The 18132-nt window shown below is 41.0% G+C and overlaps 1 protein-coding gene across 8 annotated transcripts in view; it reads left to right on the plus strand.

Annotated features, from left to right (window-relative positions):
- The window catches only part of LRP2 (LDL receptor related protein 2), a 200915-nt gene that overhangs the window by 174091 nt on the left and 8692 nt on the right, over positions 1 to 18132 (plus strand). For 6 of the 8 annotated variants that reach the window (XM_042450031.1, XM_042450070.1, XM_042450060.1 and 3 more), the window contains 8 exons: positions 284 to 449; positions 2275 to 2403; positions 5034 to 5254; positions 5722 to 5898; positions 9747 to 9866; positions 14106 to 14196; positions 15390 to 15457; positions 15600 to 15720. In XM_042450031.1, the coding sequence (XP_042305965.1) occupies positions 284 to 449; positions 2275 to 2403; positions 5034 to 5254; positions 5722 to 5898; positions 9747 to 9866; positions 14106 to 14196; positions 15390 to 15457; positions 15600 to 15720 (1093 nt within the window). The remainder of the gene's footprint in view (positions 1 to 283; positions 450 to 2274; positions 2404 to 5033; positions 5255 to 5721; positions 5899 to 9746; positions 9867 to 14105; positions 14197 to 15389; positions 15458 to 15599; positions 15721 to 18132) is intronic. The other 2 variants (XM_042450041.1, XM_042450087.1) reach the window with 1 other exon arrangement.

Raw genomic sequence — 18132 nt, forward strand, 5'->3', positions numbered from 1 at the left:
ACTTCTGCATTTATTTTATTCCCTTTTTGAATTCTTGAGTAGGGCTTCTTTATTAACAACATCCCAGAATGCATCCTCCTCCAAAATATTCCTTCTATGATATGTTAAGCTGTCATGTCTGTAGGTCATAATTAGTTTTTTCTCACTGATGGGACTTGGAAGAATGTTCTCTTTTTTTACTAATTCAGCAAGAAATATTAAATGCCATTATTTGTCTTGGCTTTGCATTGTCCAAGAGACCAGTAATTATTTCCACTAAAAGCTAACTCTGAATTTTCTGCAGGTGTTGTATATTATAGCATCCTGGGGCGTGGTTCAGAGTTTGGTTCAATCAAACGTGCCTATATCCCCACGTTTGAAAGCAGCGGAAATAATCCAGTGAAAGAAGTTGATCTGAATCTGAGATATCTGGTCAGTCCTGTTGGTTTAGCTGTGGACTGGGTTGGGAAGTAAGTACAGTGATCATGTTTTATTTATTGTTGTTCCCCACGTTGTGAGAACTTGCAGTTCCAATAGGTGGTTTAGAAAGCTCTTTAATACATAAAGTAACTTTAAAAAATTACTCATTTTTGAAGATTAAAAAGGCTATAAATCTTGAGCAACTTTTTTGTTCCAAAGTCCAAGGGCTCATTCAAAACCCATATGCTCCAATTAATTAGTACTAAGTACATCTGTAGACTTTCAGTTGTTACTACCAGTGTTACATCATCTGAGAGGTTTTGATCTGGGATTGCTTCTAAACAAGCTATGAGTAGTGCATGTACCTTACTGGTGGTCTGTGGTCAGAAATGGAGGGTGGGCACATGCTCAAGCCACTGGTGTCACCACCCAGACATCACTTCTCCATTACAGCTCTGAAAAAGAAAATCCTCTCCCTAGGTGTAATCTTGTACCTGCATTTTCAAAAACTGAAAACACCTTAACCTGCGTTGCATAAATGCTCCTTTTAAAAACTCTGGATTCTTCTTAGTGTTGGCATATAGGTATATACTAATGATATGCAAATGAAGAGGGCTTTTTAGACACTGTTGCATCTCACTGAGATGTAGGATCAGGCCTTTCATAAACTGTTCAGCCCGGAGACCTTAATTTACTTATACTCTGTTGAAAACTGTGATTATTGTTGCCATTTGTCTGTTTACTTCTGCTGCCAGTTAGCTGCCATATTCTTTGTGATAGATCCAGGAAATGCTAGGAAATAGGAGACCTTGTAAATTACAGTTCTTAAGAGAGCATGTCACATGTGATCACATTTGTTTTCTTGTTTCTGAAATTGCAAGTTCCACAGTTTTCTATATAAACATTTTCTTTGTCTGACTGCATTCACACTGCAGAAATAATCCAGTTTGATACCACTTTAACTGCCATGGCTCAGTGTCAAACTGGATTATTTCTTCAGTGTGGATGCAGCCAGGATGCTCTAGAAGAAGGCGTGAACCAACCTCTTACTGCTTAGAATTTTGGGTTTCCCTCCCCTCTAGTAGTGCTTCTCACAAGATCTAACAAGATCTGGACATTCAATATAGATACAGAGAAATGATTTGATTTGATTTACAGCCTGCCTTTCTCCCAAAATGAGACTCGGTATTTGAATAAATACCCACTTAAATGACCTTCAGTAGTTTAGCTTCACTTTCACGGCCAGGATTTAATTTGTGTTGACTGACAGATTTATAGCTCTGGGAATATCTGCATGAATTCTGTGACAAAGAGGTCCTAAAATCTGTGGGCCACATAAGTGGTAAATCTCAGATGGTTGCATTAGACACTCTTTCTGTGGCAGTAACATTGCTTATCATTTACAGGCAGCACACTTGTGCATGTTGTTCAATCACTCCTTCTCCCATTAAGAACAGATAAACTTAGGTTCCCATTATGTTTTATTCTGGCTTGTCCATCCTTTAACAAACCAAAAATGGAAAACCATTCAAATCTTGGCTTCAGATTCTAGTTTGTCAAGAGAAGCAACAAATGGAATATTTGTGGATTATAATGTAATGTGAAGTTCTTACTTTCTTATTGGTTTCTTTTTTACTTTAACTATTTCCAGTGGGATAAAAATCCAGGTGAGGGCAACTGAGCAGTGGGCACAGTGCACCGTGATTCTGAAGAATTCTGGTTACCTATAAATGCTGATGTAGCCATTGCCTCTAATATTTTGCATTTGATTAATTAATGTCAAAAAGATACTTTCTCATATACTGCACCTAATATTGACCAAAGAAACATATTCTCTCTCTTTTTCTCTCTTTCATTGCATTTGAACTAAACAAGGCACCTTTACTGGACTGATGCTGGGACAAATCGTGTAGAGGTGGCAAAACTTGATGGGAGGTACCGGAAGTGGCTCATCTATTCTCAGCTGGACCAACCAGCAGCTATTGCAGTCAATCCCAAGCTCGGGTAAACATTTTGAAGATTGAAGGAGTTACTTTGCCAAAATAATAATAATAATGAAACACTGTATCATAGTATCTGTCTCCCTAGAACCCCTTGATTCCAGGTAGTGGTATAATGGTTTGAGCATTGGATTACAACTCTGGAGTCCAAGGTTCGAATTTCTGCAGGCCCTGGAACCCCACTGTGTCACCTTGGGCATGTCATACTGTCTCAGCCTCAGAGGAAGGCAAAGGCTCTTTGAACAAATCTTGTCAAGAAAATCCTATGATAGGTTTGCTTTAGATTGCCATAATTCAGAAACAACTTGAAGGCATGCAACAACAGTTAACTAAGGTCAGATATACTCTTTGAAAGACATGTTTCTGAGATAAAGGGTGATGTATACCCATTTTAATTGTATGTCCCTTTTGGTAAGAGAAAAGCATGGCATTGTTCAATGGAATGGAGACCAGAATGGATACCTATCACAAGAGTGCTCCTGGTGGTTACTTCACTGCCTTAAATGGGAAAAAGGATAAAAGATAACTCCATAAATTGCATTCTAATCTTATAGTGTAGAGGAACATAAAAGAAAAAGATGACTAGATCTATTTAACAATACTCCATGAATTTTTTTAACCCAGTTTACCAGCTGATCGTAATGAGAGTGAACTTTTATTTTTTTATCAGCAGATGATCACTAAAAAAACAAGCAGCTTGCAGGCTAACAAAATGGGATACGACACTAAGAGAACTACAGATGCAAAGCAAATAATCTGTATTGTATTTTATATATAGTATATAAGCTGGGTATTGGTTTCCACTTCTCAGCTGTTGCCAAAGCTGTAAAATGATTTATTTTACTCTGATATATTTGTGCCAGTTACCTCTGATAGGTTAGATTTCAATGGTTCTTATCGTGTTTTAACAAAGAAATGTCCTTAGTTGTGTAGTCAGCTCATCTATCATTTAAGGGGGTGTGAAAGTGTTGGGTTGCCCAAGGTCATCAGATCCGAGCATGTGCACTCCCCTGGGCAGGTCGACAACATCCTTGACGCCGGAGAACACCAACTATACCCAGAAGAACAAGGAACGGGAAGCGGAATGAGGAGGTTACAAGGGGAAGTGAGATAAGAGCAGGGGAGAGGGGACTGATAGAAAAGGTGGAAGATGGAGAGAGTAGGCAATAGGAGTAGCAACTGTGGAGAACAGGTAGGAAAGGCAAAGGGAGAGGCAGATGGGGTAAAGACCTGGCTGGGGGGCAGAGGCTGTGGCCAGGAAAAGTGCCTAATAGGAAATGGTGAAGGAGGAAATAGGGTCATAGCTCTAAACACCAATTGATGGCAAGAAACAACACCAGTGAGGGCTATGGGAGGAGGGCCTGGGACGCAGGGAACAAAGGTGCAATGTTTCAGAGGAGGAGGAAAGGGCTGAAAGTCTGGGAGCAGGGGAAGAGACAGATATTGGAGGAGCTGCCCCCAAATGGCTTGACACTCTCCAAGTGGCGAGAATCCCTGGGGAGGGGAGGGGTTGGGGAATGACGGTGACTGGTGTACCAGATCTTGGGCTTGGTGACCCTGATAGGTGGGCCTGTCAGGAGACTGGACCCCTCCAGTCCTGCGGCAGGGGAGTCCAGTGGAATGAGAAGGCAGACTGAAAATACCCAAAGAAGCTACCTGGGCATAGGGTCTGAGGAGGCTGGAGGCAAGGAGCGAGAGATGGGTGGCCCGGTAATTCCTGGGAGAAGGGGCAGCATTCTTCATTGAGAGGAATGTTGATAACTTGGAGATGTTCCATAACTGTCATTAAAGATTCACTTGCAGTGAATCAATGTCTTGTTCTTGTTTGTCATGGATCCCCATGCTAGACCGAACCCGCCTCGAGTGCTGCCCAGGCAGGTCCCACAGGGGGATTTTATCAATTTGTGTGAAACATTGCATTTTTAAATGTTTCATATGAAATTATTTGTTTTGAAAATATGAAATATGGATATACAGTAATTTTAAGATGTAGCAGACAGAAGATTAGTTTAGGCAATAGAGCAACGGTTCTCAACCAGTGGGTTGCAATCCCTGCAACCACAGGTGTGGTCTGTGAAGCTTTGGTCACCACTGTTTCCACCCACTTGGACTCCACGGGTATATATCTATGTGTCAGGGGACTTCCAGCTATTATCTCTTATTGGAGAGAGGGCAACAGCAGGGATTTCCTTGTGCACTACTAGCCTTCCTAAGTGAGGTGTGGAGAGGAAGGGGAGAATCTCTGCTGTTCTGCCTGATCTCTCTACTCCTCACTGTATTTAGCGTTTGGCAGGCCAGTGGGGTGGGGAGGGTATAGGTGGAGGTGAGGAGATAGGGAGTTCCTGGATCCTTCCAGCTCCAGAGGTTTCTGTCAGCTATCTTCATTCTCCATGGAGAATGGGTATTACTGGTTGTATGAATGGATTAGTTAGGATAGCTACAACTAAAACTATGATAAAAGCAACATTTTCCATCAAGGGAAGGAAGCTGCAAATCATGCAGCCAAGAACTGCCAAATGCTTACCAGGCTGATAATGATCTTGGTGGAATTTTCTCTTTCCTTTCCCTCAATAATATTTGTGTCTTAGAATGCTGTAACTGAAAAATTAGAAATACTGGTTTTGCTTTCCTAAGGCTAATGTACTGGACTGATTGGGGACGGCAACCAAAGATTGAAAGTGCCTGGATGGATGGGCAGCAAAGGCAAATACTGGTCTCTGAAGACCTTGGCTGGCCAACTGGTCTTTCTATTGATTATTTGAACGGTGACAGAATTTACTGGAGTGATCAGAAGGAAAGCCTGATTGAATCAATGAAATTCGATGGAACAGACAGGAAGACAGTTTTGCATGGAGGTACGAATATTAATATGGATCACAGCTATTTTTTATAGATATATTTTTTTCTCAAGATATATGTGGGACTTGTATAAGTAATATTTATATTGTGACAGATGGGAAGGTTTTATTATTGATGCAGTCAGGGACAACGCACCTAGATTATTTAAATCTCCTTCCACAAATGTGAATGTTAAAAACAGAGATTTGGCAAGTAGCTTGGCATCCATATTACACCCAAGTCCAGGTGCTTGCCTCCTGTGCTCTTGTCATGTCTGAGAAGAAAGTTAATCTTCCTTTGGAAGATTGTTTGGTTTATTTGTAAATTCACCCAGGCTTCTGATATGTGTGTGAATTTCAACTTGTAGAAATGTACAAAAATATGTGAATATAACAAAACTTGTGTTTCTAGTATCATAGTAAGACTAAGATGTTTGGTAGGCCTTTGGATGTTAACTTACCTCCTGTTTGATTTAACCGAGAAGTTAGCAGCCCCTACAGCCTAGATGTCTTTGAAGGACACCTGTATTGGATCTCAAAGGAAAGAGGGGAAGTCTGGAAAGAAGACAAATTTGGGAAAGGAGAGAAAGTAAAAGTGCTGACTATAAACCCTTGGCTTACCCAAGTCCGCATCTACCACCAACATAGATGCAATCAGTCAGGTAAGAGTCAGTCATATATGGTAAAGTATTATGAGTTTTCATTATAACCACCACCACCCTGCAAACAAAATAACCCATGTCTTTAAAGAAATTATTAATCTGCAAATGAGCAGATCTCTCCATACATGATAGAATTGGTTTTAACAGAATTATTAGTGAATTTTTATTGTAAATTATTGTTGTGTCTTGTATATTTTATTGGGTTGTAATCCTGCCTCAATCCACCTGGGAGAGGCAGGAAAATATAAATAAAATTTTTATTATTTGTTATTATTTATTATCGTTTTGAAAAACACAGAACTGATGCTGCCTAGAACCCTTATCGTATTAGATATTTAATAAGATTTAACAAACAATCCCCATCCAACACAGACTTATCTGTCAATCATGCATTTATTTCAGTTTCATTGTACCCAAGGAATCTGTACGTAATTTGCTGCCTTCCATTCCAGAGACAAAATGAGTATGAATTAGAGCATTTACAAGGGATGGGAAAGACAAAGTCAGAGTAATGGGCCCTAGTTCAGGCCATGCTCCAACTCTCATAAGACCGTGGACCAAGTCATACGCTCTCATGACCAACCATTCTGTCCAGTTTTTCTCAGTAGTTTTACCCCAAATACCAGAGTCCCAGAGGGCACCAACATCAATATTTAATGGAGGAAATTTTACTAGCTCAAGTGAAGATGCTGAGAGAGCTTTTCGCAACTAAAAGCAGAGATCAAGCCTGTGTATATCAGTTCCAAGAGACAGAATTCCAGAATACAAGGTCCAAATGTAATTTTATTTATACACTTGGCCATTTGTATCCATGAAGGTTCCATTCTGGACTCCCCCATGCAGATGTAAAAAATCTCAGGACCCCAAGTCCCATTGTTTTTAATGACACTGCACCACATGCACAGGTTACCATTGGGAAGAATACAGTGGGACCATCAATAGAGGCTCTAATCTGCAGGTGGCAAGTTTGTGGATACAAAGGGCTGACCATAACAGCAAAAGGGAAATCAACTTTCACACAAAAACACAGACATATACAAGAACTAGCAATATGAAAGATGGTAGCAGATAATGATTTTAAGGATTGCAAAGAGTGATACCGTACCTGATTCTAGAAGCAGAGCTTCAGCATGCTACCTGTGGATCTGAGTTGGCCTTCACCATCACTCCTGTCAATGAAAGGATTATGCAGATTATGCAGGGGATGTGGAGAGAGGTTAGACCTTGGGGTAACAGTAGGGCCATTCCTACCATTAGGCAGAAGTAGGTTGCAGCCTCAGGCTGCCTGTAGTGGGAAGCAGTTGTATGATGTGCAGCATGCTCTCCATTACTAGCTATTATGGAAGTACAGTATCGTAGTTCTCTCATTTCTTATATTGAAAAGAGATTCAACTGCCAGTCCAGTTGGCTTTCACAGTTGGCTTCCCTATGAAATAAGATGGGACGTTGCCTTGTTCTTTCTCTCAGGTAACTCAATATCTTGGTCTAGCTGAGATGGCCAGTCTAGACTTCCTTGTGCACAGAAACAAATCATTCACTGGAAACAGAAAGTTGTTACTGTCCATTTAAACAAACTGGTTACATAGTTTTTTGTGGGTTTTTCGGGCTATGTGGCCATGTTCTAGCAGAGTTTCTTCCTGATGTTTTGCCAGCATCTGTGGCTGGCATCTTCAGAGAGAAGGTGCCAGCCACAGATGCTGGAGAAACGTTAGGAAGAAACTCTGCTAGAACATGGCCACATAGCCCGGAAAACCCACAAAAAACTATGGAGGCTGGCCATGAAAGCCTTTGACTTCAAACTGGTTACACTTCCGAAGATAGAGGACATGCTGAGAATCTCCTCCCACAAAATTGGTCACTAGTTCTGTCAAGTGATCAGACGGTACCATTCATCTGTTTATCAGTGTGTATACAGTGCAGGGGTTTTGAACAAACAGCCCAATGTGTTGAGTGTAGGTTTTCTTTCCTTATGCATTGCCATATTGTATCTACAGACTGTATCTAAACTGGTAATTTGTCATGTGGATGGCCCTTGGTGAACTCTTCATTTGACAAAAGACTGGAAAGAAATGTGGCATCATATTTCTGTAACATGTGCAAGAAGACTAGTTATGAGCTGGAGAAGAAGCATATTGTTGCCATTTAATTACTACTTTATGTCCTTTGTATGTCACATTTATCTCACAGGAGAGACAGTAATGAAATTCATCTACTACCTCTATTGCTGGCTAAAGTCACTTGTCTTACAGCTGCCTTTGTCATTTGATGCTTGGTAGATGAGAGCAGTTTTGCATAAATGACAGGAAATAGAACTAACATCTTAAAATGTAGTTAGAATACCAAGTCATTGCTTAGGGCATGTGCCCTAGATAAAAACAAGAGAATATCTAGTGCTATTCAGAGGCATTTATCTTATAGTGTCTGCTTCTGCCACACTGAACACTCGGTTAGTTAGGTAAATTAGGAGAACATTACGAGTCAGTTAGGATAATGATAGTGCTTCATGGGGCTACCTGTTCTTCCTTGTTCCTTCTGCCTCTTCTCCTATGCAATCACTTTCTTTTCTCAGTGAGTTGAGAAATGACCATGGTTAACATCATGCTCACACCTCTGTTTTTGCTACTGGTGTTTAGTAACACAGTATCCAAGTATGCTTGAAAACTATAATACTGGCACTAACTATGAAAACATCAATATACAGAAGTGATGGTGAACCTTTTAGAGACTGAGTGCTCAAACTCAGTGGCATTCCTGCACCAGGTGTCATCCAGTGCTGGGAGAGGGTGGGACTTCCACCTTCTGGGGGTGGGACTTCTGGGGGAAAAACTCAAGGCGCACTCTCTCAGCCACAGGCTAGCAATAGCAAACCCCCCTCTGACAAAGCCTGCCAAGAAAACCCCATGATAGTTTCACCTTAGAGTCGCCATAAGTCGGAAATGGCTTGAAGGCAACACAAACACAAGTCACACTCTCTCAGCGTCAGAGGATGGCAGTGGAAATCCCTCTCTGACAAAGCTTGCTTAAGAGGGAGGGCGGGTGCTCTGGGCCCATGAGTTTGAAACGACTTGAAGGCACACAACAACAATAACAACAACAAGCATAATAAAACACAGAAGGCACAGCACAATAACAAGAACAAAGAGAGCCAGCTGTTTGAGTGTGTGACTCTCGAAACCAGGGATCAAATCCCAGCTCAGCCATGAAACCCACTGGGAGACCTTAGGCAAGTCACACTCTCAGCCTCAGCGGAGGGCAATGGCAAACCTCCTCTGAAGAAATCTTGCCATGAAAACCTCATGGATGGACTCATTGCACCTCCCTAAACTACAGTTCCCAGAATCCCATAATATAGCAAGGTATGGGCCTTCCAGTCTGAAGGGCCTTCTGGCTGGAAGGGGCAAGGCTTCCTGACCAGAAGGGGCACGGAGCACCCCTCCTTGTCGTGGCTTGGTTGTCTGTGGGAGAAATGGGCTTCTGCAAGGAGCTGGGCTAGCCACTCTCACCTCCCCTGCCCCTCCTTGTCGTGGTCCAGTTCTACCGAGACAAACCAAGTCACGACAAGGAGCTAGGCCAAGTGTGTGCGCCCACCCTACCCCTACTTGCTGTGGCCTCTGTGTGCCCTCAAGGGATGGCTTTGCATGCCAGAGAGGGCACAAGTGCCACAGGTTCACCACCATGGATATAGAGTAGGACTAACCATTATTAGCTCTGATGGTTAGCCTTATTCTATGTAAGGGAGGAATTGAGTGCCTGTGGAAGAGGAGGGGAAGAAGCCACAGAAGGCTTTTGAAAAATTGCATTAGTTCTCAGAAAACATGCTCAGTTGCTTCTGTTTTTTATCTTGACAGTGTCCAACCCATGCAAAGATGTATGCAGCCACCTCTGCTTGTTGAGACCTGGAGGATATAGCTGTGCTTGCCCACAAGGGGCTCGTTTTGTAGAAGGAAGTGTAACAGAGTGTGATGCAGGTAAAGAAAACCTTAGAACTCTTTAGAGATGATGCTCCATGCAGGCAATTTTCTTCAGGGGGGGGGGGGGGGGGGGGGGCGGGGGGGGGGGATGTTGGGGGGGGGGGGGGGGCGGCTGTGCTTGGTGCACCTGTGGAGCAGACTTCAGGTGAAAAATGCTATTTTTGAGTGCTTCCAGAAATAAGAAGTTCCCTGGAAAAAGAAAAGTAAAGCAGAAAGAAGAGAATTTCTGGCCCAATACTTTGGTGACATTTTGTGTTTACAAGGAGGTGCTTTCATAGAGGCACATTTTAAAAATAGGATCTTCACACTATAGTGTGACTATACCCTGAATGCACACCTTAAATATATTATATTTAAAATGTGCCTCACACTATACGCCAGATATGCACAGTCCTGGAAATATTTATTGAAAAGTACAGAAAGAGCTCAGTTCAGCAAACAAGCAAATACCATAGCAGAGAACATAAAAACACATTTATTTGATTTCAAATGGCATTTTTCAATACTTATTTTTATAGCCCAATTTTTGTTATTTATTGAAGGCCTGAAATGATTGGGCTGAAAAATGTGGTTTCTGGCATGTTCAGGGCATATAATTTAGATGACGCATGCCCCAAATGTGGAGGGAAACCGTGCCGGAACCCACGTAAAATACTTTTCCTTTTGCCATCCCAGTTCATACTGCATGGTCATCCAGGTTGGGACTGGGTTCATGTAGTTGCTGCAGTCCTGGTATGAACTGTGCTGGCGCAGCCGCAGACCACATTTTTGGCTCATCTGTTTCGGGACTAGAAGAATAAGAAAACCAAACTAGAGCCATCTGTCAGAATGATAAGTGGAAGTTTCTTTTCTCTTGTGTATGAACTGAGTGAATCTCTTCCCATGACAATGATTTAGTTTTGTTTATTACTATTTATTTATTTATTGTTTAAAACTGTAATTCAGTTGCCTACCTATGAATCCCAGATAGCAACCTGGTTAATTAGCTGGGGTGGTTTTTCCCCCCAATTTTTAAAAATCAGTTATTGAAAAAAAACAAAAAACAAAAATTGAAGTGTTTTTGTTAGTGCCTTCACTTTTGTTTATTTGGATATGTTCTTGGATGTATTTAGATGACAGAGGCCTTGAAGGCCTGAATCTGTTTGTTAGTCTCAATTAGAGTAGACCTGCTGAATCAGTGAAAACTGAGTAAGTCAATACCTATGTTAGTTCTACTCAGTGGTGTTACTGTGGCTGGTGTCACCTGGTGTGGAAGTAGGGTGGTGGCAGTGGGAAAAGTGTGGTCTGCCCCACCCTCTGTCCCACTGCTTTGTTTGACTGCCCTCTCAACTGCCTGCCCACTGCCCAGCCAGACTGCATCTGGGAGAGGGTGCCTTTCATTCAGGGTCTGGCATGGCTGCACAGGCGAATAGACCGACCCTAAATGGAAGCTCCCCCCCCCACCCAGCAGCAGCAATAGGGGAAGGTACTGAAGCCTCCGGGCAGCCTGTTGCGTGACTATTGGGCAAGCAAGAAAGGGAGATAACACTTTTTCTTGCTTGCCTAGCAGCTACACTAGTTCCACCAGGTGTACTGCCCCTTATGGGGTGTCACCCTGTGTGGTCCACCACACCCACCCTACACATTTTCCTAATGACACCCTTAGTTCTGGTGATTCAGTGGCTCTATTCTAGTTAGGACTAACACTTGGATTTAAGTCTAATCCCTTTAGTGTTGTTATCCTGCTGCTGCCATTTCTTCTGTCATGATTTTTATTTTTAAGATGAGACATGCACACCAAGGAGCCTTCAGCATCCTTGCTATATCAGGGGCAAGCTGTTGTGGCTCTCCAGTTTTGAGAGTTTTAGCTTATAGCTCTCATCAGCCTTAGCCAGCCTAGCCAATTGTGAGGAATTATGGGAGTTGCTGTCGCAAACCATCTAAAGGTCCACAATTGCCTGCTCCTGGGCCACAGGATACCATTACAACATATACCTATCTTGAGAGCCATGTATATTATATTCACAGTAAACCACCTGTGTATGACATTCTCCCAATTCCGCGGCATCTCCACTCACAGCTGGACAGGTAGACCAGGAACATAGAAACTTAAAATGGCTCCACAATTTAAGCACTTCTAATCATTACAGAAATGATACAGTGAGTGTATTGCACATTCTTGTTCTTGTTATCCACTGAGGTGAATTAATCATAACCTAATATTTCAGAGCCAGGTTCACATCTTCCTTCTTTTAAGAAATATTTTCATGCATGTTCATGGTCTAACCTGAACTTCTGGAAAGTGCAATGTCTGGAATGTAAACTTTCTGTACAGAGTTTGCTGTATGTTTTTAATGGATAGAAATGTCCCAGAGAATGCTGTCTAAGGGACAATGAAGAGTCATCTTCCCTCCTGAGAGGAGCAGTGTAAAAAAACAAACTTCAATGCTATTTATTTGTTGGTTGAGGTATTTTATGTCCTGCTTTTCTCCCAATATTTTGGGGTCCAAAGTAATTCACAATATAGATTAAAATTATGGTCAGCAAGTAAAAAAAGGTGTTCTACACAAGAGAGAATATCACACAAGCTCCACCAGCTGAAATCTCCTCTTCTGCACAACCATTAGAGTTATGGGATCCGTGTCCTACTTTTACGTGGTAGACCTAATTAAAACAAAATACAGCAAAAATCAAGCATAACAGTTTTTTAAAAGTATCTAGAGACCATTAAATAGACTAAGAAAACATGAACAAATTTAAAACAATTTCAATCTATCTAAAGCATAACAGTGTGTATAAAAGTACAGTACCTTGGTAATCTCTCAGGTTGTATTTTTAAGTAAATTAATTTCTCTTCGCTTAATATCTTCAACATACTTTTAAAAAGCAGAAGCGAAGATTCCTGTATCTGTTTTGCTCTGAAGTTTTTGGCATACTGTCATAGTCACTCAGTTGTGTATCTTTAATTGAAATAAGGGTGCATTTCTCCTGGTAAGTCCTGTCTCCATTTCTGGAGTATAAGCCCCTTAGGGAAGGGCTTGTTTTCTTATATGTTAATTTTATTACGTTGCTGTGGATGACATATTTTTGATGATGGTGGTAATGTTGATGGTGATTGCCTATATTACCACAAAATTCTATTTTACATTGTGATGGCACTCTTTATGAGCACATTATAGCTTTCTATAGTAACCATATCCTGTCAGATGCCATAAAATCCCTTCTTGTACAATGCTAAATACAGTAATTAATATTTCCTGCATGGCTTATAAAAGAATAATGATTTCTTAAAATCATTGAATGTTAATATAATTGGTAGTTACTAATTTGATGAAAGAAGGTTTTAATTGGATAAAGGTAAAATTTGGCATACTGTATGAATACAGGGAAAAATAATGTTTTTTTTTAAAGCTGAATTAAGCATGACGGGTAGATTTCTCTAAATCTTTAGAGAGAAATATTTGTTTGCTTCTATTTCCCCTCAGTTCAAAGACTCCTTCCACACCATAGAGTTTTGGTGTATTACATGGGATAATGGAGGCTGCATTCCTATGTCCACAGCAGTGTCATCACTCTGTTTCTATCATTCTACTTACAGAACTAAGCAATCAAAAAATTAAGGGAAAATGTATTTCTTGATCACATAGACAAATAAGCTAAGATTGTGAACCCAGATTTCACTTGATAGAGAAATTCAGAACTTGGAAAAGTTCCTTTTGGGATCCCCCAAATTCTAGAATCCAAAACGCAACCTCTGTGTAATTCCATATTTATCACACAAAGCAGCTATGTGCACTGGGAATAGAACAACAATATTATTGTTGTTGCCATCCCTCCTTTCCCCCAAAACCAGGATTTAATACAATCTTTGAATACAGATATCTTGAATGCACCCTATGAATTATATATAGAGAGAATAAAGAAAAGAGGCTTTAGGCCAGACATAAAGGTCCTTGTTGAACTTTGGCCCCAAGAATAATTGAACATGGATAATGACTATCCAAAGAAACCTTTGAGACTAACTATGCAGAAGATGTTGTAGCATAAGCTTTCATAGATTTGGTCTACTTCTTCAGATTTAAGGAAGTAGACAGTCTGTAAAAGCTAATGCAAGAACTTTTCTGCACAGTTAGTCCCAAAGGTGCTACAAGATCCCTTTGCATACTGATATTCCAGACTGAATGGCTATGTCTCTGAATAAATTAGGAAGGTATATATAGCTTTTAAACACATGTGTGGTTTTTCTTTTTTTTGTAGCTGTTGAATCTCCCCCTACAATGCCACCAGCCTGCAGGTGTATGTATGGAGGAACATGCTACATTGATGAAAGTGGACTTCCTAAATGCAAGTAAGTCTATAAGGAACACGGTCAAGCAAGCATGATCATACTACACATAGAAGACTAGCACATCAACAAGTAAGGATAGAATCAGAATATAGAGAAGTTACCTTTTGGGACTACAACTCTCAGGATGCTCTGCTTGTTGGATTGTGGGAGCTGCAGTCCAAAAAAGTAGTGTTTCCAAATTTGGGTATGGGGTCTCTCCCACCTGACAATTTATGAAGAATGTATTGGGAAGTATTCGGTTCCCTAAATATGAAACTAGGGAGCTTATCGCATGGGGCTCCAGGAATGCAAATGGCACGGAACGAAAAGGGGTGTGATGGGAATAGAATGGGGAAAGGACACATTTTATTGCACACTGAAACGCTGAAGCTGGAATTCCCCATTCCATTCCGAATTTATCCCCCAGAGGCCGATTTTCAGGAACTATTCTGAACAGTTCCTGAAAATTGGCCTCTCTGGCATGGATTTGGAACAAAACGGGGACTTCTGGTGGTGTTGGTGGCGTTCTGGCGTGTGATAAAATGCATCCTTTCCCTGTTCCGTTCCCATCACACTCCCTTTCGTTCTGTGCCATTTGCGTTCCTGGAGCCCTGTGCGATAAGCTTCTAGGACCCAGTAGCAGATCTATCACATCAGTGGGACTCCTGTTCATATGTTGTAGCTCTCAAGAGTCTGTTCCAAAGGTATAATACTGAGTATCTGCTACCACTGAATTGATGGAGTGGAAGAGTGTGGTGTAGCAAATCAAAGAATGTTCTTGAAAAATGGGTCCTTTTAAAACTAATTTTTTTTAAAGAGGGAGGTAGACAGAGAGCAAGATTTGTTCAGATTACTGTGTAAACAATCTATAAGAATTGTAACTGCAAGAACTTGGCACAAAAAGAGCAAAAAGCATATTTATGCTCAGCTCATACCTGTAGGGGCCACTGATGTTCCACGGAAAGCAAACATTTTCTGCAGTGTTTAAAAACCAGAAATATTTCATTTGTGACTCAGCATTCCTACATGCTCATTTTCAAGTAAACAAGCTGATATTTTTGTGTGCACGTTCCCATATAATTACTAAGGAATGAGGTTTTTTTTTTAAAAAAAAAAATCTTGAAGGCAGATACACCTTAAATAGTGCAATAAATACAGCTAACAGTTCTGCTGTCAATTCCAGTCAATCAATTTGGTCTGGCTTCCTTTTACAGGTGTGCATATGGCTATACTGGAAGTTACTGCGAAGCAGGACTGTCAAAGGGAGTGCCTCCTGCAACAAGTAAGCTTTTCATACCAAATAGCCATGTAAGGCCATGAAGCCCTTTTGAATAAGAACCAGTCCATAGGTTGGCACTGCAACAGCCTTAAGGTCTGAGCAGTCGTGTGCCATATTGTTCTTTTACCCTTTTCTTCTCTGGTAGCAGCAGTGGCTGTGTTGCTGACCGTCATTCTGATTATCGTCATTGGAGCTCTAGGTGTGGGTGGCTTTTTCAATTACAGACGAACAGGCTCCCTCCTTCCTCCACTTCCCAAGCTTCCAAGGTAAGTATCACAAGAGATGATGATTGACCTAGGCCTCAGAAAGCCTCCATTAGGTGCAACCGTGTTCTCAGAAAGCCTCCATTAGGTGCAGCCGTGTTCTCTAAAGCTGGGAAGGGATTGGCAGTAAAAATACTTCATAACAATGTCTGCCAAAAATCAGAAATAGAGCAATCCATATTTTGTGGACTTGTCATTTTCCTTGTAAATGTAAATGCTTGGGAATTTGTTGTTGTTTTTGTGTGCCTTCAAGTTATTTCCAACTTATGGCTACCCAAAGGTGAATTTATCACAGAGTTTTATTGGCAAGTTTCTTCAGAGAAGGTTTGCGATTGCTATCTTCTGAGGCTGAGAGGTTGTGACTTGCCTAAGGTCACCCAGTAGATTTTCATGGCTAAACAAGGAATCAAACCCTGGTCTCCATTGTCATAGTCCAGTGTTCAAATCACTACACCACACTGGCATTACAGTTCTGTATATATTTGCTCCTGATTGAGTCCCACTATGTACAGTGTCCTTTACTTCCAGGAAAGCATGCACAGGAGTACAACCCTCAAAGTTCGTCTGAAGATTAGAGAAGAAGAAAAGAGCTATTTTGTTTTTGCTTTTAAATATATTTTATTATATATTTATAATAATATATACTTATCCATCGATTAAGCAAATTACAATATAAGAATAAATTACTTTAAAATAGACTAATACATATACATATAAGTGCCCTCAACTCCCCCACCCAACTCAAACCATGCACATAATAAACCAAATACCAAAAAGAACACACAAAAAACGCACTGACTCCCCATGCTCCAAATCCAAGAATATAAAGCTAGGTAATAATTATAACGAACTTCTCTGTACTACCAACACCACTCATTACCATTTCTGACCTAGAATATAAAAACATAGCTCTAAGCATTAAATCCTGCAAGAAAAATGTCCCCATTTTTCTTTTTAATATAAGACAAAAATAGTTCAAAAGTAAAGATGGAAAATAGTCAAAGAGAAATCTTTGGATAATGTTTTAAAAGATTGGGAACTATTTTTGGCTTAGAGCTATTTTGGACTATGTGGAAGTTCTGGGAGTTTTATTCAAAATAATTTCCCCAAGCTCTCCATCTGATGCTTGTTTTCTGAAACAGCAAAATCAGAGATGTGACCTACAGCTATCCAGATTATTCTGTGAACTCTTTTTAATTGCTTGTAATAAGATTTGACTTGTATCTGAATAAAATTAATTGATGTAGTTAACAAACATCTTAATAGAACAGTTCAAATATGACTTACGAATAAATATGGCAATAAAAACCCATAAACCTATATTGCTCAAGAGCCAGCATGGTGTAGAGGTCTGAATATTGGGCTAGGACTCTGGGAGCCCAGGTTCGAATTTCTGTTTAGCCATGGAAACATACTTTGGATTTCATATTCTATTAGTCTGAGAGGAAGGCAGTAGCAAAGTTCCTCTAAAATCTTGCCAAGAAAACCTTATCACTATTCAGTCAGAAATAATTTAAAGTCACACAATGGTATTGCTTAAACTTGTAGTGATCCATTTTGAAAGCTAGACCTCCGCTGCACTGCCTTTTCTGCTTTTCTTTCCCTCTGTAAGGTCTATTTCATTTGGAGTGGATTGAAATCAGACAAATATTTCCATTAAACCTTCCTAGTGGCTGTCAGCTGTAGTTACCACAGGCAGTTGACACAGGGAGATGTGACAAGGATAGGAGGAGGAAAGCTGTGATCCAAGCAGCCTGTCCTTGTTCCCCTAAGCTAACATACTGCCTTCAAATGTGGTGGACAGCTCTGTTCCTATTACCAGTACAGCTGCCAGTTCAAGGAATAGGAGGAAACACTTTTTGTTCTTTATAACAGGCAGCTAAACATCATGGACCAGTCTTGATCAGCCATTGCTCAAATTCATTAATTCTTTGGAACAGGCAGCTAAACATCATGGACCAGTCTTGATCACCCATTCTCAAATTCATTAATTCTCCCAGACAGATAATATACTGGTTCTCTGTTTCGGTGAACCCTGTTTGTGTTTTATTATGTACAGTGCGTCCTTGCCTTACGCGGGGGATCCGTTCCGGATCCCGCCACGTAAGGCGAATTCCGCCTATGCTCGAGCCCCATTGGAAACAATGGAGCTCGTGCGCGGCGGCGCGGGCGCGCACCCATTCAACTGAATGGGACTCACCACCCCTTCCGCCCCGCGTGCGCCGCCGCTTGAGCGCATACGCTCAAGTCCACGTATGGCGCGCCCGCGTATGGCGCGGGCGCACTGTACCCTGACTTCCTGTGGAAGTAGGCTTAAGAAACAGCCCTCTGAGCAATATTACAGAATATTGCATGTACATGCAGCAGGTTATTGTATATACCATTATATTTCAAGCTGCTATGCCCACTTTGGTA

Source organism: Sceloporus undulatus, chromosome 1 (assembly GCF_019175285.1).
Source record: "Sceloporus undulatus isolate JIND9_A2432 ecotype Alabama chromosome 1, SceUnd_v1.1, whole genome shotgun sequence".
Classification (NCBI taxonomy): domain Eukaryota; kingdom Metazoa; phylum Chordata; class Lepidosauria; order Squamata; family Phrynosomatidae; genus Sceloporus; species Sceloporus undulatus.